Raw genomic sequence first — 23,741 nt, forward strand, 5'->3', positions numbered from 1 at the left:
AGCTTCCGTAGTGGAAGGAGGCAAGCTATTATTATTCCATGCCTCCGCATATAATATACTGAGTTGCGGAGCTAGTAAATCCTGGTACATAAGGTAAAACTCCAGGGGGAGACCATTCGCTCCCGGGACTCTGCCCCTGGCCATACTCTGAATTGCAGTCTTGAATTCTGCATGTGATATGGGAGTCGCCAGGGCCATTCTGTCCTCTACTCCCAATGTAGGGAGGTTGAGGTTTCCCAGTTCTTGTAATTGAGTGTCGCTCAGTAATGCAGTGGGAGGGGCATATAGCTCCGAGTAATATTCGAGAAAGGTAGCATTACTCTCCTTCTGTCCATACACTTTGGCACCTGGGGTGACCTCCAGCTCTACCACTATGGTTTGTTGCTGAGGTGGTTTAACCAACCAGGCCAGGAGGGCACCCGCCTTATCACCCTCCGCGTGCTGCCTCTGTAAAAATTGCTTATAATCAAAGCGGGACAGTCTAAAGTTAGCTTCCGCTATTCCAGCCCTTGTCTCTTCCAGTTGTGCTGAAAGGTTGGGCTGTGCCGGATGTTTGCGTTTGAGATCTCTAAGTGAATCCTCGAGACCGTCTAGTTCAGTCTCCAACACCTTACGTACTCCCACAGTCGTGCCAATACAATAACCCCTAATCACTGTTTTAAAGGATTCCCATTCGATGGATCTAGACGAAACAGTCTCAGCATTGTTCCTAAAGAAATCAGTGATATGCGTACTCAGTAGAGCCTTAAAAGCTTCGTCCTCAAGGGATTCTGCTCTTAGGCGCCAAGTGGGAATCAAAGGTCTCTCACCGCACCAGGTCAATGAAATTAGTAAGGGATTATGATCCGAGATGGTGCGGCCAAGATACTCGGCTTTCGTCACCGCAGATTGCACATCCGGAGAGGCCAAAAAGGTATCCAATCATACGTGCAGATCGTGGACTGCTGAGTAAAAAGAATACTCTCTGCTGAGGTGGTTAAGTTTGCGCTAACAATCCGTTAGTTGCCAGTGTCTCTGCCACTGCAGAAAGTACAATGCTGTTTTATGGATTGTGGATTGCAACAATGGTGGGTGCGATCTGTCCATTGTGGCATCCATTACACAATTAAAGTCCCCTCCTATTAGTGTGGTGCTGGTGAGGAGCGTACTCATGACCAGCGACAATCGATCTAGAAATTTCCCCTGGTCGTGATTTGGGGTGTAGAGTCCCGCAAGGGTTACCTCCCTCCCGTCCAATCTACCAGAAATCACTACATATCTCCCTTCTGTGCCAATCAAGGTATGGAGAACCTGCAATGGGATGCCCGGGTGGATCCATATCAACACTCACCTCGCAAACGCTGAGTGGGCGGTGGCGAAGATTTGTCCCCTCCAGCGTTTTTTCAGGGCTTTAACCTCCTGCTCTAACAAATGGGTTTCTTGCAAGATAGCTATGTGCACTCCCCTTCGTTTAAGAAAATTGTGGACCTTGTATCTTTTGGACATGTTATTTAGGCCCCTAACATTCCATGTGATTATCTTGTATTCTGTGGCCATAGTCTAAGGAGGCACGTGGAGGTGGCCTGCAAACCCCGCTCTATTACAATTAATGGATGTACCTTTCGAGATCAATAATCTGAGGTGTGAACTGTCTAGGCCGTGAAGTAGTTGTGCGTGATATACCCTTATAACAACAAGAACAAAATCAAAACCCCTTTGCAACTCCCTCTCCCTCTCCCCAGGACCGGTACCTACAACTCTCCCCATCCAAACCATTACAACCATTGTAATCTTATTTATCAACCTATTGGAAGGAGGTGCGCCAGAGACCAAGAGGTAGTGCCCTGGGCCATTCCCCGGGCCCAACCACGTGGAATGTGCCGGTTAGGAAGTGACATCCAGGGTCATATCGCCATATAGTCACGGGTGGGACCGAGCAGGGTCCCCGAACAAAGTGAAGATCACCCATAGACGCTAGCTCACCTGCCAGCTTACTACTTCATTGAGGTCATATAAGCTCATCTGCTGTTCTCGGGGTGATTGGCGGCAAGCTGATAAGAGTGTCTCGGGAGGACACTGAGGAGTGTTCGCAGCTTGAATCGACATCCGATGCAGCCTCCGGGGTCCGACGCGTGTGGAAGTCTCCTCCACTCAGCGCTGCTGCCATTTCCATCGCTTCACGCATCTCCTGAAGTGACTGATGTTTCGATGGGGCCGCCTCCGTGGTCTTCTTCCGAGATCTACTACGTTTCTTCCCGGGGGTTCGAGAAGGTCGGTCGCAGACTGATCAGCAGGGGATGTTCAGTGATTCTAGCCAGTCCATCGCCAATTGAGGGGTGAGGAAAAAATGGGTCCTATTATCGTATTCCACTCGGAGTTTAGCCGGAAAGAGCATGGCATACTTTATACTATTCTCACGCATAGTGCACTTTACTGCAATGTACGATGCCCTCTGTGATTGTGTCTCTCTTGTAAAATCAGGGAATATCATGACTTTTTGACCATCCAACTGAATCTCTACTTGCTGGCGGGATTGCAACAGTATGTAGTCTCTATCTTTATGGTGGAGTAATCTGGCGATTATCGGCCGCGGTCTGGCTCCCAGTGGAGGGGGCCCACCGGGGACCCTGTGGGCTCGTTCCACTGCGAAAACGCCGAGAAGCCCTCCGGGGCCACCGCGTCTCTAAGCCATTGCTCCAAGAACGTTTCCATATTAGCTGCGATGGACTCTGCCCCCTCCGGAACCCCCACCAGTCTGATGTTATTCCATCGGGATCGGTTCTCTGCATCTTCCGCCCTCGCCTCCAATGTTTTCAACCGGGTGGCCAGGTCTTTAATTTCTGAGGACGAGGTTTTCTGTGCCGCTGAAACCCCCGTCAGCGTACTCTCATGTGAACCCACTATTTCCTTTAGTTTACGGTGGTCATCTCGTAAAAGGGAAAGGTCTGTGGTAAGGTTGTCAATCTCTCTCATCACTTACGTTGGGGAGAAATGGGTGGGGAACGACTCATCGAGCGACAGAATGGGAATCAATAAAAGTATTCCTACAGGGATTTGCCACTGGCCACACTATACGTGTGAATGGACAACTAGATAAGGAGATTCACGAGGGCAAGCAGGAACTTTGGGAACTACAGGCCTGGCAACCCTTTTCTGGTTGGACTTGAAAACCTTGTCAGATAGTAAATGCCAGCTTAATGAGACATATGTCATGCTCGATAGACACTCCCATAAATAGTTCAGACAGCACTTGCATACGGAAGGGGATAAAAGTAACACAGTGTTGGCCTGCCTATTAAGGAAATATTTAGAAAAGCTCTGTATTGCCACAGTGACTAACACCACGGGGCAGGTCCACAACACACGGATTGCTATAAATGAGGCCTTTCGCATATGTGCAACAAACACTGCCTTATAGATGTCAGACTACTGGGTATTTACTGTTAGCCAGACTGCCTTGTCTGACAAATGATATGAAGGAAGAATTAGACAACCCTATCACAAGTGAGGAACTTCAGGAGGCCCTAAATGATATGCACTGAAGGAAAGTACCCTCTTTTTGGCATGGTTACCCCCACTTTTTGCCTGCTGGCAGTGTGTTTTGACTGTGTTCACTGGGATCCTGCTAACCATGCAAAATGTGTCTGCAGGCCTGTCATTGCAGCCTGCGTGAAAAGGTGCATGCACCCTTTCACTACAGATCACTGCACCAGGTCACTGTATGTCTCCCCTATGGCAGGTCCTCCTAGCCCAGAGGGCAGGGTGCAGGTACCTGTGTGTGAGGGCACCCCTGCATGAGCAGAGGTGCCCCTACGAACTCCAGCTCCATCTTCCTGGACTTCGTAAGTGCGGGAAGCCATTTTACCTGTGTACTGGACCTATGTCCAGTTCCATAAAGGTAACTCCAAACCTGGGCATGTCTGGTATCAACATGTCAGAATCATACCCCAATACTGTTGCCAGTATTGGTTGACTGATTCCATGCCATCTAGGGGCTCCTTAGAGGATCCCCAGCTTTGCTCCTACCAGTTTGCAGTGTTTTCCCAGGCAACTTGCGCTGCTGCCATCCTACAGATAAGTTTCTGCCCTCCTGCTGCTTGACTAGCTCACGTCCAGCAAGGCAGAACAAAGGTTTTCCTTTGGGAGAGGGAAGCAACACCCTCTCCCTTTGTAAATAGGTGTTACATGGCTGTGAAGCGGTAGCCTCCCCAAGCCACTGGTGTGCTTTGAAGGGCACATTTGGTGCCCTCCTGGCATAACCTGGTTTGCACCAGTCGAGGGACCCCCCCCAGTCCCTGCTCTGGTGCAAAACTGGACAATGAAAGGGAAGTAACCACTCCCCTGTCCATCACCACCCCAGGGGTGGTGCCCAGAACTCCTCCAGGCAATCATAAAATGAACCATAAGAGGGTCTTGCACTCGACCTGATTAGCTAGGAGTGGTTAAAAGTGATCTAGGAGACTTACTGTTTTCCTCAAATGGTGCTGGGGGGGCTACTGGACTCCCTGAAGCCCCGAACAACATTAAAGAAGGCTTTGTGGTGCCCCTTCCTAAAAATATTTAAAAAGTAAGCAATTGGAGGGCATTATGGGCGCTCCTTCAAAGGAGCAGTGAATGATAAATGAGCAGCTGCTGCCGCTCTATTATTCAGTTTTTTTTTAAATGCCAAATTGATGTCCTGGTGCCCAGCAAGGCTACCTATATAATATATTTATAAGGTGAGGGGAGCATGCAGCCCCTCTCCCCATGACTTTCCAAGACCCGGGGGCTGCATCTCCCAGGGCTGTATGTTTTTAATAAGGAGAGGGATGCTCGGGGCTCCATCTCTGAGCCACTAGTGGCTCGAAACCCCCCATCTCCTGGGGCCTTTCAAAAAACAAATAAAGGGAGGGGGCATGGAACCCTGCTCCTCAAGCAACCAAGGGCCCTGTGGACCCCATCCCCAAAAGCCGCAATCCAGCTGGAGTCCGCGGTAACCCCACAGACTTATATATATTCACTCTCTTAAAAAAGCAAAGGTTACAGGGACTTTATAGTTAGGCTCACATTTTAAAGGTACAAAAGCATAGAAATTCAACAGTTATAATTAGAGTTATTTCAAGTAACTGTAGCTTGTGCCCTAAGGAAACATAACTTGCGGCCCTGCCATGCATTGTTTATTTATGAATAATTTCACATCAAATGTTACAGCGATATTATCATTGATGTTATAAAAGATGTCATGAGTGCTATAATATCTGGGGTGATTTGCAGTGCATGGCGAACCCCCTATCACCACCCAACGCCACCCCACTTACAATGAGAAATGTTCTGACAAATAGAAAAATAAAAATTGACAAACAAAAAGAATGGATCAACTTTCTGTATGTAACTTCAATTTTTTTAATTGAAAAGAATTTCATAGCTGAAGCCGAGTGTCAAAATGGCTGCCAACACTTCCTGGTTGAAGTGTTGGCAGCCAGTTAGATGTCTGCACGGGTTCAGCAGTGTTTGCGAAGTCGTCGTGACCCTATATATACAAATTTGGTTTTCCTTTAATTTCCCATAAACTACTGAACGGATGTACACCAAAATAAAGCACTCTTTCTGGACCAAGAGGTCACTTCCTGCCAAATTTGGTGTAATTCCCTCCAGCGGTTCAGGATGTACAGGTGTCTAAAATTTTTATGGAAATTAAAATGGGAAGTGCACTTTTTTGACCCCTCTTTTTCTCGGGCCCCAGCTAACGGATCACCCCAAAACCTTCCTTTCACAACAAGATTGTAGAGATCACTTTTTTTGGAAAAGTTTATGAAGATTCATCCAACAGTGCCAAAGCTATAGGCAAGTCAAAAAACGCTTTTCAATGGAAACTAGGTCCTAACTATAATGACCAGCAGTAGCTAATTATTATATATTTATATATACATATATATATATATATATATATATATATATATATATATATATATATATATATATATATATATATATAATTTTTAACATCAAAATAAAAAATCTATCCCCATATCTTTTAATATTGCAACTGTCAGACCTGGCCCAGGTGGTCCCAGGGCAATAAGATGCTGCTGGGCATGAGCTGTGCCCAGTTTTAGTAGTTTCTACTGCGGTTCAAGGCCGTCCATGCCAATGAATCCCGAATTGAGTTACCAGGTACTACTGTCTAGCACTTCACTCTCTTGGGGTAACAAAGCACAAAGTCCAAAGCTTCCTAGAGGAAGGAGAGAATCTCAATACAACCCTTAGTAATCATTGTCAGTACTTAACTTTATGAATATATTGTACTGTAAAATAAATAAAAGTTAATATTGTTTGTAAATGGATGATTAAAAAAAATAGAGCTCTCCAGCGTTTTCCAGGCATCATAGGAGAGCCCAATTGCCATTGTATTGCTTGCATGCTAAGAACTTTACTGTATCCAATGTACTTTCATGGACTGCAGGCTCAGTCCACATTCACTGTGAACAAAATGTCGCCCATGTGGTGGTCACCGTGTATTCATCTGGGATGGCTTCCAGCGTGCTCTAAAGCACGGTCCAGGCATTCAAAGGCACAGGGTCACATGGTTTACAAAGTATGCTGTCAAGATACTCCCTAGGCAGGCTGATAAGCTTCACTGAATGCTTCAGCTTCACTGAATGTGTGACACTGGTGGTAACTGTGATTGCTTTGCGACCGCGTTCGCGGTCACAAAGCAATGCAGCATCGCGCTGTGACTCGCAAATACACCCCTTCCTATTTGCGACTCGCAGTCCTGTTTTGTGAGTCGGTAACCAGGTTACTGCCTCGCAAAACGGAAATTGGGCATCGCGATGTGGGTTTTGCACGTCGTAAACAGCGAAATTCGCTGTTTGCGACGTTCAAAACCTTTGCTACATCTGTCCCTAAGAGAGTGGTGGTCAGACAGATAAACAGAAAAAAACGTACCTCTGGGAGAACGATTTAGGGAATGCCAAACAAATGACCCCAGTAGGCGAAGTATGCCTAAGAAGTGTTTTAGAGTAATGCGTTCATAATAGTCTCAAAGAAGAGGGGTCGAAGTAGTATGAGACCCTGGTAAGTCTCATGCTGTAAAAAGATACAAAGATATGTAAAACTCAAGGGTGTGTGTGAAAATATGTATACAGAAACCTATAACTACATGTAAAGTAAGCACCATATGGAAGTAAAAAAAAAAAGTGCATTTGTGAAAGGAAGTAAAAGTCTGAAATGGAGGCTTGTGAAACTGAATAAAGAAGCCTGTAGTTTATATGTAGTATACGTTTGTATTACAGAATAAAAGCATGTAATGCTTTGGCTCATGTTACAAAGAGAAAACCAAAAACTAAAAGGTATTTTGCTCACAAGTTATTTGGGGACAGAGCTGGAGATGCTCAAACAGATGTCCCAGTCATGAGCCAAAGTATGCTTGGAGATAATTGGAACGAGAGCCTGAGGCCGTACAAGGAGAAGCCATTGTTATTGCGGCGTACGTGGAAAAGGGCAAAAATAAAGATTGAAATGGATTGCTTTCAAATGATTCAAAATAAAAGTAACAGAGTATTGCAAAAACAAAGGGAGTATAGTAACTCTGGATCAAAGTAAAAAGGGGCCTATCCCGGAGAAATAAACCGAGAACAGGACCGAAGTAGAAGTGTGTATTGTAACATAGGCCATGTTGGTGGAGTATTTAGTAGCTCCATAAACATAGAAAATGGGAGGTGGGGTAACAGCAAGGGATTTGGAAGACGAAGGACAACTGGACAGCCATTTTGGAATGCAGTTAAACTAGAAAAGTGAACCTGTGATGGTGTTAGAGTGTATTGAAAAAAGATATGAAGAAAAAGACGGGATGATAGAACAGGAAAGTAACAGTAGAGGTAGTTAAATTGTGGTCAAACCAGGCAGCCATATTTTGGAATGTGGTGAAACTTGCAAATTTTAACCGTGATGGTGTTAGAGTGTATTAAGAAGGGATATAAAGAAAAAGACAGGATGATGGAACAGGAAAATAACAATAGAAGAAGTAAACAAATGTGATTATTACCATGGCGTCAAGGTAATCGTCAAAATGTGAAAAAATGCAAAAGTAACATGGTGTCAACACTTAAATGGGTTTTACAAACATATGCAGTGGAATACACCAAAACTGAGATATAATACGTTAAAACAAATGTTTACAATATTGGAGTATATACATTAAAACTGAGAGACATTAGAATACATATGTTCTATATAGTACAGGATCAGGTTGTAAGAGATACTATAATATATGTGTTCTGTATAGTACAGGAACGGGCTGTAAGTAACATAAGTAATTATGACATTTACAGAAAGCAGCCGTTGTAGATAATGTGATTAACACCTTGTCCGACCGCATTTACACTTTAAACAACATTGTTTCATCTGCAATAGACATTGTACAAAGAGACATGTAATTTCTACAACATGAACAGAGCAATCTTAGGTCCATTATGCAGTTGGGATGGATACTATAAACATTAAAATCGGGTTGTGTTCTCTGGCAACACATTAGCGCAAGGGATATCTTTTCAGTATTTAATTTCACATGACAGCAACAAGAAATAGCTAAGAAGAAAACAACTTATGTTATGCTAAACATCGAGAAGTTAGAAAAGTTGCTTTTCACTATGGCTGAAATACCATCTGCTGAATGTTTAGTACATGAGGTTATCAATCTGCCTATTTCAACACTGCAATTCACATCCTGCTTAAAACACATTCGAGTGGGCAGATATGAAAGGCTAGGATATATGTCCATGAGGAGTAGGAGCTACCCTTTTAGCACAAGTGTCTCAATGGCCTGAAAGAGGTGTTTCTTAGCAGCAGCAAATGTGGGACTTCTGTGAGCCATTCGATGGTTTGTAAGCAGCAGTTCTGGCATGGGGCATGCAACACTTTGGCAACAAATTTAGCTTGCTATCGGAACAGTTCCAGTCCCTTTAATTAGACTAACGTTCCCAGTGCTCTCTAATGGAAGTTATGTGCTTCTTAACAGTGAGAGTTGTTGCAGAATACATGCCGGAATTGCTTACTTGGTTTCAGTCTCCCATATTGTCACCTGTTGCGGAAGCGTAACCCCCCCCCCACGCAATAGACGAAAGTAGCAGACATTTGGCCTCACATTGCTACTTCAAATGTGAATTTTGACAAGATAAGCAGACTGAAAGCTTTATTGTTCCAAAAACATGTGGCACTGACATCTGCACGCAAGACCTATGCGCTCCAAGTGGCGAGGTCATCAGCAGAGATACAATCACTTTTAAATACCAACTTTCAGAGACACTTTGGTGAACTTGTGGGACAGATTTGTAATTTGCCCAATACTACAGGGATTGTACATTGTAATTGGAGATTTTCAAAATGACACTGACCTTTAAATTCGGCTTTATTGGTGCCACTGCTAAGATTTTAAATTGGCCATTTAAATTTTTCTATCCAACCTGCCCAAGTATGTTTTGACTTGTCACTGTTGACATTTATGTATATATGTTTTGGAGTATTGCATTTCAGTTGCTTTTAACTTGGGGACTAGGCTGCTTTACCACTTCTTAACTGACAAAGGGAGGGTGTTGTGGAGCAATTTTAGTAATGTCTGTGGGCACATTATTTTAGCTACTAGGCCTGCTGCCTGTGCCCTTTTGCCTAGTAACGTTTCATTTTATTCTTTTAGAAAAGATCACATTTGTGGTGATGTATTATTTTTCTTTATCTTGCTGCCCTTTGGCTTAGGAAAGGATTTACATTTCTTAGCACAAAATTCTTTCAGTGTGTGCTTTCTTCAAGGCTGCACTGAGATAGGATTGCCAGCACAAGTGGTACAGCGCATCTCTAACATTTCACAGAAACATACGTATTTTTACTCAGGGGCACTTTTCTCAGAAAACCATCTGTTACATTATAAAACATATCTCTGTCCCCTGCACGTTAGAGGGAGGTTCCAGCCAGATGACTTCTACCACATGGTGTCTGACTTTGTTACAGCTGCTCACTGAGACTGCAGATTCCTGTCTCTATAGATGACAGGTTCCTTCACTACTGTTATACTCAGATATGGGGAATGATGTCTTCCCGGGGGTGCAGAAGGGCGGATTAGGGCTTATACTGCTGTGCTCTAACATAGTCCCCATGGCCTTATGTGGCCTGGGAGAAGGGCCATGCGGCCCCCCCCCCTCTTTAAAAAATGTAATTGGCCCCGGGTAGGTGGTTGTCCCTGGTGCCAGTGGGTCCCTGCAGACCCCCTCAAAATTCATTTCAGCCCCGGGAAGATGGCGGTATCTCCTCACGGCCTGGGAAGGTCAATGCGACCCCCCCCCAACAATTTTATTTATGTATACCCAGGGAGGTGGAGGCCCCCAGGGCCGGGGGGAGGAGTCCTCACAGCCCCCCCCATATTTTTATTAAATGTAGCCACAGGGAGGTCCTTGGGCCCAGGGAGGTCCATGCTGCCCTACAACAATTGTATTTATGTAGCCAGGGTAGATGGTGATCCACAGGGCCCAGGATTCTGCGTAAGGGACTCTAACACCAAGGCTAGAGCATTAGGGTATTACGACCCTGTCCCTTTTCTTTTTTGGGGGGCTTTTTTTGGACATAGCTAAAGCTGTGGGCATTGCAAGGGTGCTGGTGCCCCCTGCGGGCGGCAGCATTTCCACCGGCTCGATTATGATCCGGCGTCAATGCTGCCACCACTTTACAGCTGGTCTGACGGGTGGAATCCTTGATTTCCACCCGTCAGCTCAGCGGGGAAGTCGTAATATGGCCGGCGGAGAGGTCGCCAGTAAGGCAGCAAACTCCCGTCAGAAGTTCAGCAGACGGGTCTTCCCATCTGCTGAACTCGTAATTGGGCCCTTAGTGCCTATCGCCTGTCTCTGGGTCACATGACTGGGCGTAGCTGACAGTTAGGCATGTTTATTTCTCCTAGACCTCCGCACAAGGTAGAGAACTTAAGTGTGCCTGGATGGGCCTTCACTGGCAGGATGGGAGGACAGAGCTGGTCACAGCCCTACTTACACTTGAACAGGCTGTGTCCTACCTTAAAACAAATGCTTGCATACCCTCTGTAGTTAGTCTGGAGCCAGGGCCGGTGAGACAGGATACCTGAGCACTTCAAAGGAAATCCTCTAGAAGTTCCTCCCATTTCAAGAAGGCACCAGGTATAAATATTGGACCTCAGACATCAACTCTTTAGTAGACTTTTGGACCAGGAATAAGGCCTGCTATGCTGCTGAAAGGAATGCCACTTTTCTGGACTGCTGCTCTGAAGGACCTCTGCTCCGATGTGCTGACCAGCTGCCTTCTTGCGTGGGTGAGAAGGAATGGACCAGCATCTGATGAACCCAGGAACCCAGAGGGCTAACTGGCTGGCCAAGTGACTAGGACGTCAGGAACAGAAGGCTCCAACAACCTTGAACCCAGCACATGGACTCTGCTATCTTTGCCAAGTGGCGCCACCCCACTCCTGGACACTTGGAAGTGGGCCTGAAAGTGCTCTGCCAGCCCATCTGTGGAATCAACAGAACTCTGCTGTGTGGCACAAACCCGACCAGAACTGACGCATCGCTTCTGCTGAGAGAATCCTCTCAGTGTAAGAGCCTCAATGACCTCGCAGCTCACATCGTTACCACCGTCATGCAAAGCTTCGCCAACGCAGGCCTTTGCATCGCAAATCTCTTGTAGACAAACTGCCTCGATGGCACAGGTTCTCTCATTGCAGTCTCGCTGCTCCTATGAACCAGTGCATCACCTCGGCTGCATGACACATCCTCAATGCGGGATCTCGCAATTCTCCGCAACCGGGAATGAAGGTACTCTTCATTCCCGGCCTAACTAGGTCCCTGTACCCAGCCCGTGGCTCCATCGCGGTCAGCCTGAACATGTGACTTTGCCCTAATCCTCCACGACCAGATATCCATAATTGGTGCTTTGTTGGCACTATATTTACTGAAATGTTTAACACTGCATAGCTCTGGTTCTGCTGATTGGATTTTTGTGTTTTGTATTGTTTTATCTATTAAAATGTATTATTTTTCCTAAATTCGTGTGGGATTTTTACTGTGTTGTGTTTTCACTTTATTGCTGTTTGAAGTGCTGCAGACATACCTTACTCATTGCCTCCGAGTCAAGTCTGATTGCTCTGTGCCAACTCTGTGCCAAGCTACCAGAGGGTTGGACAAAGGTTAATTTTGGGTTTGATTGTGCCTCACCCTGACAAGGATTGTGGTTGATGGTTGAGTCGGGTGTCATCCCAATCAACCAGTAACCCAATTTTTCGCAAACAGAATTACATCAAATATGGCAGAAAGCTAGATCTGAGTCCAAAAAAGTGTGCATTATGAGATTTGGTGTAAATCCATTCAATAGTTTTTAGGAAATTAAGGTTCAAAAACTGTATACCTGGACGGTTGGGTTAGCAGGATGCTCACAAGAATATCACAATCACGCTACTTCAAACATAAGAGCGATCTGACTGGACAAAGGGACTTTTTTCTCATCAGCTGCCTCCCTCAGATGAAAACGCAAGGCTGCTGGGACTCCAGTGGAGCTTGTGCTCTGATTGGCTGGCCGCAACATGAAAAGAAATGTTACAGCCAAGAATACAGGACAAAAGGACTTGGTTCCCTTGTCCTGAAAATATTAAAAATAAAAGTATATGGGGGCCCTTGACCCCTGAACCTGTGGGGCAACCCCCGACCAAAGGACAAAAAGAATACTGAGTCTGTATAATCCCTCAGGAGCCAGTGTAGCTCCCTAGACTTCCACAGAAGTCTCATGAGAGTGGAGGGGCCGCACTTGTGCAAGGTTTGAAATATTTAAAGAAAAGGGGTGGCAGGACCTGATTGTCTGCAGTGAAATTCAACAGTAATAGGTATTTCAACTAACTATAACTTGCACACTTACTATGCACTGCTTATGACCTCACATATTACAACACTCATGATATGCCCTGTGACATTGTTGATAACATTACTGATGACAATTGAACTAACATCATTGATGAAAAAAACACTGTGTAGACCGGGGCCGCAAGTTATAGTTACTTGAAATAACTATGGAATTTCAGTGTTGTTTTTGTTTGAAACATTATGTTAAACTGGCATTTTCACCTAACTATCATGTCACTTTAACCTTTGTTGTTTTCAGTGAATTTCTGAGATTTTTTTGTCAATGATGGAATTTCAAATGTCATCAGTGCTATCATAAATGATATGATAACACATGTCATAAGTGATGTAGCATGAGGTCATGAGCAGTGTATGGCAGGGCACAAGTTTCTGGTGCATTTCTAGTGAATTACCACCTAACTATAATGTCAGTTTAACCTCTGGTTTATTCAGTGAATTTCTAAGGTTTTTGTAACGTAAAGTAATATTTTATTACCATGCGTAAAGCCAACCCCTTGCTGTGCATGCCCATTTGGCTATACACAGCAGGAGGTTGGCAACATTGAAGTTGGCAATCTGGCCATCCCACCCAGAGGCAGCCTACCCCATGCTGCGCACAGCATTTGGCCGTGTGTGGGGTGAGGTTGGCCGCAGGGCCTGGAATGCAGACAGACTCTGTGACCAATTCCCCGCAGTCAGCCAACCCCAGGCTGTGCATGGCCTTTGGCTGTGCACAGCAGGGGGGGTTGGCAAGAAGGCTTAGCCTGCTGCCAGGACCTGTGGCTAAACACCCAGTAGGCTGCCAAACCCATGTTGCAGACAGCCCTTGGCGTGGACAGCATAGGGTTGGCTGTCGGACCCAGGGGACCCTTTTTTAAAAAAAAAAAGTTTTGGGAAGATTCGGCAAATGGTGGGCGCCAAAAGAAATCTATATGTGACAGGTTCACCAACAAGCTAGCAGCTCTCTTTTTATCCTGATTCTATTTATGAGAATCCTCTGCACTTTACATTAACTTGCCGAGAATAACTTCAATAACATAGGCTCCTTAGGTGAAACATATCTGATCGGCCATTGCTCTTTGTCCACTAGCTAGAAGTCACAGAAAAGCTGTTTTACAAACCACTAGTGCTACCTTTGTTCGCCAGTTCATTTTCACGTCTTTTGTGGTTTTGTTTTTGATGGCTGTATGCCACAACATCTGGCTTTCATCTACAAGATTTTCATAATGATTTTTTTTTCTGTAAAATCTTAAATTATCTATAAAGCATGCACCTACTTCTGTTTCACTCCAGCACTGAACCCAGGTCCTACTTCAGAAACGACATAAACTATCACACAGACATGATAACTGCTGTAGTTAGAAGCAGTAGCTGGGCACCGAGGTCCTGATTTATACTTTTTTTGTGCCGCATTTGTGTCATTTTTTTACGCAAAAGCGGCGCAAACTTTCAAAATACAATTGTGTTTTTCCTCAAATAAACATGGTGTCAGTAATCAATTTGAAAGAAGAAAAAATAAATTATTTGTTTCATCAATGATCAGAAATAGCAATCTAATGACAGCTAGTTAGCTGTGAGTGGAAAATTGGCGTGCAGACATGACCGAATGGGCAACTTTAGATAGATTCCCAATTCGTGGTAATGGGAAAAGAAGATGAATGTACACAAATCTGGGAGCTGGATTTTGAGCTGTATAACTGAACTCCTTCAAATTAATCTTGAGTGCAATAAAGTTTAATGACTTCGGGAACAAGGGAAGGGGACACTGCATACCACAATTATTCTACATTGATTTCAAGAAGGTACTTCTACATTGATTACAGAAAGGTACTTATCTGGCTGTTGTACTGTTTTGGATGTGCTTTACACTCATTAAACACTTTAATTAAGAAAAAAGACCTATCATGCTTGTAAATTACCATTAAAACATTGTGTGTAATGTAATCAAAACCATAAATATCACGTAGTGTTTTCCATCTTTTTTATATATATTCAGTATGAAACGTGAATTGTGTTTGATAACCAAATCTGTCAACCTTAAATATTTAGCTAATTTTGTGATACTGAACAAAGTAGTGCCTAAAGATAAAACTAAACAGTTAAATAGGAGGCCTAGCATGAAATTATGTACGAGTTGTTTAAAAAAACAGCTCTCAGCAGCACATGCTGCTGCAAAGAGTACAGCTCGGAAAGACAAGTAGAGCAGAGATGTGCTTCTCTCTTTTTCAAGAAATTGATCTGTGCGCTTGATATTGCTTGAACAAATGGGTGTGGACACTTTTCTATCAACATTATTCTGTGTGCCACACTAAGGGTCAAATGTACAACTATTCTGGTTGCAAAAAGCAGTCTCAACTTGCGACCAGTTGTTTTGCAACACAAATCTGAACCAGTTGGTATGCAAAATAAGGAATTAGTGGGTCGCAGTCCAACCTACCTAATTAATATTAGTTAGGTTGGTCATAAATTGTAACTCGTTCGGATCAGACAAAATCACAGGGATGGTGTTTTTTAAGGGTCTGAAGACCACCATCCCTGTGATTGATTTTGAAAAAATAGAAAATGTTTTTCACAGAATCAGTCTGATTTCCTTAGAGAAAATAGGGCTGCTTTCATAACCTTTTTGCCAGGCCCAAACCTTCCCCTTTTATACCTATAAGTCACCCCTAAGGTAGGACCTGGACAACCCAAAGGGCAGGTTGCAATGTATTTAAAAGGCAGGATGATACATTTACGTTTTACATTGTCATAGTTTGACTCTTGCTCTAGGCAAGACTGCCGGCACGAGGATGACAGCACTTATGTTTGTAGGCGTCTATGCCAATGCCAATCCTACAACAAATTACACCTGTCGTCCCAACCCTCCCGGCTCACAAGCAGCACCTCACCAGAAACCCAAACAGTAAAAGGTAATTTGTGGCAGCCTCTACTCATGGACTCAAGTATGTGACATCTCAGGGAGTGTCATGGTTAAACTGAGATTATGCCTTTCTCACATAAACACTATGGGGGTTATTCTAACTTTGGAGGAGTGTTAATCCGTCCCAAAAGTGACGGTAAAGTGACGGATATACCACCAGCCGTATTACGAGTTCCATAGGATATAATGGACTCGTAATACGGCTGGTGGTAAATCCGTCACTTTTCCGTCACTTTTGGGACGGATTAACACCTCCTCCAAAGTTAGAATAACCCCCTATGTCTCAATCAAACACAGGCAATGAAGAAGATGCAGTAAAGTTTCAATAGGATAGGTTTTATTTAACACATCTGCAATCTACAATAAGTTCCACGGGGTGCAATTTTTAGGATAATGAACAGTGCAAGAAACAGAATGGTAAAGACAAGGGTCATTAATACAAAGACCCAACCATCTTGCAATAATCTGTAATGACATAAAATATGAGATATGTCCTAATACCCTAGCATAATGAGCCTAACCTCTAACCTTAAAGAGAGCTATGTATGTTAAAACTAATCTGTCAATGCCATGTCCATGAGAAGAGCCCCCCCAACCCTTGTTACCTTGGAATGAGGTCTCTAGCTCAGACTCCGTAGGGACACGAAGACTGGGTCAGCGTCAAGGCGACGTGCAGCATCAATAGCAGCGATGGACTCTGGTCGGAATCCCTCTGACTATCTGTTTAAGTGAGGAGTATTTATACAGATCTGCTTGGACCCTTGACGTAGGTCTGTTCCCAAACAATAGATTATAAGACATGCTTGGGACAGTAATTTATATAAACAATTCCCTCAAAAGTGTGAAGAGGGAAAGTACCTAATGTGAACACCCACAGTTTGCTTATCTTTGTCGCTTGATATTGATGCCTTAGCGCGGTAGCACTGATAACAGGAAACTAAATCATAGGCCTTAACTAAAACAAGCCAGCCATCTTAAAAGATTTAATTAAATAAAGCTAAGTAGGGTAAAAGTCACTAGGTGACGGGGCACGAGTCTGCAAGCCAAAGGCTAAGCTAACGCCTGTATCCCATTAAAACAAACTAGGATCCACTACAACATGTCCTGGTAGTGAAAAACACCCAAAATCGTTTTTCACTACAGCAAGATCTATCTCTCCCATAGGATAACATTGAGATTACCTTATTACATCTTATAAGTGTAATTCACATTCTGAAAAAGATAAGTTTGTCACGTTTGGTGTCTCTGGATCCACAATTTAAAATCACAACGTATGGTGAAGTCGGATTTTATATTGCAATCCGGAAAATGCCACTTATAGAGAGAGTTTGGAATTTTCTGACTTTAGCCATTTGGTGCCTACTGCCTGTCTCCAATACTCATCTGGGATGTGCATTCTCTCTAGACAGCCACACACAAAGTGAATTTAGGTGTGACAGATGGGCCATCCACAGCCTGATGGGCCATCCTGGGCAGGATGGGAGGGAGTGGCTAACATTTACACATAAATAGTAGTTGTCCTGTCCCCACACGAAGACCTGCATACCCCCGGCAGTGAGTCTAGAGCCAGGGCACGAAGGGAGGACCTCTGTGCACTTCAAAGACCTTTCCTTGAAGTCTCCCCCACTTCAAAGGCACAACTGAGTATAAGTACTGGACCTCTGACACCACTAACTCATTACTCTTCAGGACCTGTGGCTACACTGCAAGAAAGAAAGACTGCTGTGTTGTTTCAAGGACTGCCACTCTGCTGAGTTGGTACTTTGCTGGACTCCTGCTTTCCTGTGCCAACCTACTGTCCTTTTGCCCAGGAATGAGAAGGACCGGACCTGCACCTCTACAATCCAGAACCTAGAGTGAATCCAAGGGCCAGCCAAGTGGTCTCCTGTTTTCTGAAGTCTCAGGAATACAAAAGACTTCAACTTATTGTGCTGCAGCACCTGGACTTTACTGCATGTCATGTCCTGCCACGTGGTGCCACCCGAGACGCTGGTCAGAGCCAGTGCATCCTCACCACTGCAAAGAGGGGACCCGGTGCATCGCCTTCTGAACCATCACATTGCTTTTGGAATTGGCGCATCACCTACTGCTGGAGCGCAGCCACCTATCGTATTTGTAACCAGAGTGTAGCACTTGGAACTGATGCATCGCCACAATTGCATGGAGAAAATCAATGCATCTCATCCACTGCCTGTCTCGACACTGATGCATCGGTTCAGCTGCACCTCGCCTCTTCATCAGCGACTTTGTTTCAGCGGGCCCAAGTTGGTCCCTGTATCCGGCCTGAATTTATGACTTTGCCCCGGTCCAGCACAACCAGATATTCCATTTAAGTGCTAATTACTTCTAAGCGCTGTTTTACATTTATTCTTTAAAAATTCATATCTCGACTTCTACTTTTTAGATCTTTGTCATTTTGGTCTTGTTTTGTTCAGAAAACTATAATCTAAGTTTCTAACCTGGTGTAGATCTTTTTGTGGCGTTTTCACTTTGTTACTATTTGAAGTGTTGCACAAATAGTTTACAAATTGCCTCTTAAGTTAGGCCTGTGCAAAGCTACTGGAGGGTGACCACAGGTTAACCTAGGCAGTGTTTGCAACTTACCCTGACTAGAATTGTGGTTCCTGCTTTGACAGGATGCGTCTCTCTGCCAACTAGAAACCCAATTTCAAACAGACAGGAATTACAGTTTGGAAGGGACACAGCAAGCCCCTTTTAAATTGGGATTCATTTCCAACCTATTTTAGAAGAATATGAAAGGTTACAGACTACTAAAATGGGTTTGGTATATGGGTAAACGCTATTTTGGTTGCTCAAACTCTAATTCAGACTGCTTGCTCCTGCAAAAAAGTTTTGCACATCTGGCCATAAGTCTGAAATCGGGCATAATGATTTCAGTTCCTAAGTCTGAGGCAAATTGTACTCAGTCGCAGGATTCTGGCCATGCAGATTCCTCAAGGTGTATTGTCTTAAGAAATGTGTTCGGCCAAAAGAGTACACAAAGTGGAATACTGTGAAGTTTTGCAGTTCAGAAATAAAGCATAGGACCTGCCTGGGAACCAGGTATCACTAACAAAAAACTCGTGGCAGAAAACTGTCTAAGCTGTGATGTAAAGGTGATGTAAAGGTTTTACCACGGCTAGCGTTCGAGCCCTCTTTTAGCAGCCACCTCAGCATGAGGGAAGTGTGGTGTTGAGCTGTGTTCTCTGTGGCAGCACACGGGCTGCTGTCAAAGCACTTTCTTAAAAAAACACACATGTAAACATCCTTCCTGTGCCTCTACAAAGTTGTCTACGGTATCTTGATGAGGTCCTTTCTGTTTACAGTGCTAACATGTAAAATCTGTTGTTTATCTTCACTTTCCAGGCCTCCAGTTAATGTTGTTGCTAAGCCCAGCGAAGACCAGGCACAGGAAACAAAGCGTCCAGAATGGTTTACTAAATACTTTTCATTCTAAGAATGATCATTTCTCTTTCTGCTTGGATTACGAAACATAAGGAAATTGTATGTTTGGAAGCTTTCAAATGTTTCTCGATTCTGAAAAAGGACTTGTTCTTCAAATGAAATAATGAAACTAGATGCCTTTTATAAAGGTGTAAGCTGTACTACTTTTTGCACTTTTACAGTCCTGGTGTCCTACATTTGTATCTCAGGAATATAGTTTGGTCAGAATATCATATGACGAATGAAAGTGAAGAATTAAGTTAAGCAACACATCAGTTGTTTGCAGCATCCCTTCGTGTAGTATTTTCTATTGCTGAACAATATCATTGCATAGAACACAATTTATAATGCTAATGTGGAATGTGTTTTGAGTTCACATGATACTATATCTAAAATGGCTTTACCGATGAACATTGTAATAAAATGGTTTCAAGGGTGAATTCTACGAGTTTTATTGTAATTTCATTTCAAATTGATTGGTTGTTGGAAATTGAAAGTACTGCTACTTCATGCATTCCTTATGTGTGAAAGCTACTCTGGGCAAGACTGAGTGGATGGTTACCTCACTGAAGTGCAAATAATTTCACAGGGTACAAAAAATACAAATTAATCAAAGGTCAACCATTGTAGAAAGCTTTGATCATTCTTACAAAAATGTTTTTCCAAATTTCCAATTTGCTTTATCCAGTTAAACCGGTCGAAAAAATATATTTTCAGCTGATGTAAGCCTTAACTGAACAACTGGTATTTTGTATTCATTTCAAGCTGTATAGCGTCACTTCACTTACCGTTCTTGGATACTCTGCAAGTGTTATCCATGGTGGTATTTCACTTTTGTGATCTTTTTAGGTCTAGCTAACACTCAAACCCTTATTACACAGGGAGGAGGCAATAGGTCAATTATTCTTTATCATGGTCTGTTCGAAGTATAATTTCCATTTTTGATCCGACCAAATTACAATTCGAGGCATGCAAAAAGTGCTTCATTTGCTTTAGAGTAATTACATGAGGCCTTGGGGAATTTATGCAAAATTATGCGTAATTACGTGAAGTGCATATGTGTCATGAAGTGCTTTATTATACCACAAAATGCATATTTGTCTCTGTTTGATGCAAGGACACGTTGCACTAAAAAGTGCGAAAAACACAATAGCCGCGAACAACAGTTGCTGGCATTCTGATTGTTTGCATTGTTCCTGAGCTATAATTTGACTACGCAACACTGCACAATGGTGTAATTTCGGGGATTTTGAGAAATTTAAATTTTGCCTAGGCCTTTGCTTATGCTATACATGGAATGTAAGTGCTAGTTTGAATTTTTCCAAGGGAAGCCCTCCACAAATGGTCGCATTCTTTACACTGCTCACAACAAAGAGAACCCGCTCATTAGGATGAGACTGCAGTTACTGTAATTCTGTGCAAAATCATCACGCTGTCCCTGATAGGAAAGACAGTAGGCACGATTAGAAGGATTATTGCTTTGTCAACCATAGCTGTCATTTGATTCACATGTACAATTAAACTAATGGAACATGTCTGCAGCTTAAGAGGTATGTTGGTGTATTGTCGGTTGGCCGAATAGTAGAGATTGATTTGAAACAGTACTTTAAATGAGCAGGTACTGTCCGGTGCTGAGTACTAGTTGTTCTTTAATTTGAAAGAAAGAGTACCTCCACTTCTTAGCACTCCTGCAATACATTTAATGGGGAAGTACCCGTACTTCTCAGTAGCAAAATGGTCCTCTAAATTAGTACCTGCACTTCTGTATTTCCACTGAAAGCACTGGTTTTGAATGATTGTAGGACCTGACTCTATGCCAGGGCATCTCATGAGTTTTTGACAGTTTCTCTGCTGACAATAAGTAATTAAAGAGAGGGAAATCGATAGTTTTCAATCGGTGCAAAGAAAATAGTAAAACTTGAAAACGGAGACCACTATGTGCAAAGCATCATTGCAAAGCAACCATGCATATTACCCCAGATTGTTCACCATCATCATGCTAAAATCCACATTCCTCAGGCGTGTACAGTACCGCACGTATGCAAGAAACCTAATTGCTAGCCTGCAATGCCCCAACTTGCCATAATCACCATTGCCAGCATGCTACTATTCCCAATTTCACCTCCTTCAATCCTCCAGTTTCTTACCTGTCCTTATACTCGTGCCTGCATGCATATGAATCTGCAAGGCCTGTCCTCTGAGTACCTGCTGCAGGTACGGTCTGGAATATAGGGCAATCAGGTGTTCCGAAGGGCTGTTCCAACAGGGCAGTGTGTGCACCGGGTTTTCTGTTGTTTGAGGACTTCTTTTATGATCTGCTGAGACTGTTTTTACTGTTTATTTGCCTGATATTAAAACGAACATTGCCTGCTGCAAGCTCAAATCCACGCACTGCTTCACACCTTGCAAAACACTTATACAGCTTGTCTTCACAATTTCAAAACTGCCCAAATTTGCAAAAATGGGCGCCCTTTTTGGCTATCTAATTCACTAATGGGGGCCACTTTTAATTTTGTTATAGTTGTATTTCTGTTCCAGTGCGACCCTGGCCTGCTGCTCAGCATGTCACTTCAGATGGAGACAACAGCCTGTGTTTCCTTATTTTTCAGTGGTTTTTCTGTTTTAGCTCTTGTAGGTAGGAGAAGCAGGCCTACAATACCAGGCATTATCTCATCACCAAGGAATTAAACTGATATAAAGTCGAATACACCGTTCTTTTCTTAAAGCTTCAGACTTTATTTTCATCTCCACTGCTTCAATTCTTCATGCCCTCCACACAGCCTTTTTTGTTCACCTTCACCTCACAGCTTCACCAGTGATCTCCTACATTCTATTCACCCTCCAGCCTCCAACTGTCTGAATGTTCCATCTCCAAAAAAGGGGAACAGAACATACCAATTCTAATAACCTGGAATTTCAAACAAACTATTATATTTCCACTACTATACTAATTACCCATTACCCCTAAATATGACTACCTAATTTACATTATAAGAAACTATATTACAACACATCTTCCCCTTACAATAATGTTGAATTATGCCAACTTTCGTAGATAGGCAGACATTATATACAAGGTTATTACAATTACAACATCCCAAGAGCTTCTAAGAGATAAGCTTTGCCTCCTCAAGGTGTGACGGTTATCAATTAGTAATCTTATAGTCCTTGTGCCGTATTGGAGGCCTACTACGACGGTTACTTGATGTCCTATGTAGATCATTCAGTATTGTGTTTTGCGATGCCGCTCTCCATCTGGATCTCTCACTCAGGTTCTCCTCGGTTTTTGACGACAGTTGCTTCACTATTTTATCCATGCTCCAACATTGGCCATTTTCCAAAACAACTACATTGTTTTTCACCTTAATAATACAGAAGGGACCCATGAATTTGGTTTCTTTCATGCCTGACCTTGAACTTCCCATAGGTTTCCTTACATATACTTGATCCCCCATTTTCCAATGTTGCTGTTTCACACCATGTTTAATATCATATCTATTTTTATACTTTTCTTGGTGTACAGATACTCTGAGTCTGGTATGTGGAATCAAGTGTTCACTTCTTTCTCCCCCCCCAGCCATGATGGAAAGAACTTCGTGCATGGTTTTCTACCCTTTAATGCTGAAAAAGGGGATATTTTTGTGACCGAATTTGGAGTGGTGTGATAGGCCCATAGCATATCCCTGATCGCATTTTCAACATTTAAATGGTTGATACTAGCTAACTGAATACAATCTTTGAGCATGCGGTTGGCCCTTTCTGCCAATCCATTAGCTCTAGGGCAATATAGAGCAGTGGTAAGATGTTTTACGCCAACGGAGTCAAGGAAGTGTTTCATCATCACAGAAGTTAATTGAACCCCATTGTCAGTGATGAGAGTTTCTGGAATACCTTCCACAGCAATGATGTCCTTGAGGAAGTTAATAACTGAATCAGTAGTAATTTGATTAACAAATTTAGTGGTGATCCCATGTGATTGATAATCAGCCAGTACTATTACAAACTTTTTGGATAGTCCAGTGTAACTGAGAGGACCGATAATGTCTAAAGCTAACTTTACCCAAGGCTTATCAGGAATCTGAACTGGAGAGATGGGGGCTTTACGAATTACTTTATTTTTGTCGCTTAATGCACAGATGGAGCATCCTTTGACTTCATTTTCAATCATGGAATCCATGTTAGGGAACCAAAATCTTTCTCTGACTCTGGCTTTGGTGAGACTTCTACCTAAGTGACCTTCATGGGCAAGTGTAATGATTTTGTGTCTTAAACTCTGAGGAGGTATGATTTTATCATTTCTGAGCACAACATTTTCATTCTCATTAATTTCTAATCTTACTTCCCAAAAGTTGTTGATGATTTCCTCAAGATCTTTTTTAGCTAATGGCCACCCTTCCTTGGCTTTTACTCTCAAGAGGGATAAGGTTTCATCTTGTTGACATGCTGTTCTCCATTCATCATTACTGATCGAAGGTATGTTAATTAACAAAATGGGGAGTTCAGCAATTTCAGAG

At 43.2% G+C, this 23,741-nt stretch overlaps 1 protein-coding gene and 1 long non-coding RNA gene across 4 annotated transcripts in view; one reads left to right on the forward strand and one right to left on the reverse strand.

Annotated features, from left to right (window-relative positions):
* The window catches only part of FAM184B (family with sequence similarity 184 member B), a 320,510-nt gene extending 300,862 nt beyond the window's left edge, over positions 1-19,648 (forward strand). For both annotated transcript variants that reach the window (XM_069202207.1, XM_069202213.1), the window contains one exon: positions 19,150-19,648. In XM_069202207.1, the coding sequence (XP_069058308.1) occupies positions 19,150-19,240 (91 nt within the window). In that variant the 3' untranslated portion in view covers positions 19,241-19,648. The remainder of the gene's footprint in view (positions 1-19,149) is intronic.
* The window catches only part of LOC138248563 (uncharacterized), a 327,877-nt gene that overhangs the window by 152,663 nt on the left and 151,473 nt on the right, over positions 1-23,741 (reverse strand). The gene's annotated exons all lie outside the window — the stretch shown is intronic.

The sequence above is a fragment of the Pleurodeles waltl genome, chromosome 1_2, assembly GCF_031143425.1.
Source record: "Pleurodeles waltl isolate 20211129_DDA chromosome 1_2, aPleWal1.hap1.20221129, whole genome shotgun sequence".
In the NCBI taxonomy this organism is placed as follows: domain Eukaryota; kingdom Metazoa; phylum Chordata; class Amphibia; order Caudata; family Salamandridae; genus Pleurodeles; species Pleurodeles waltl.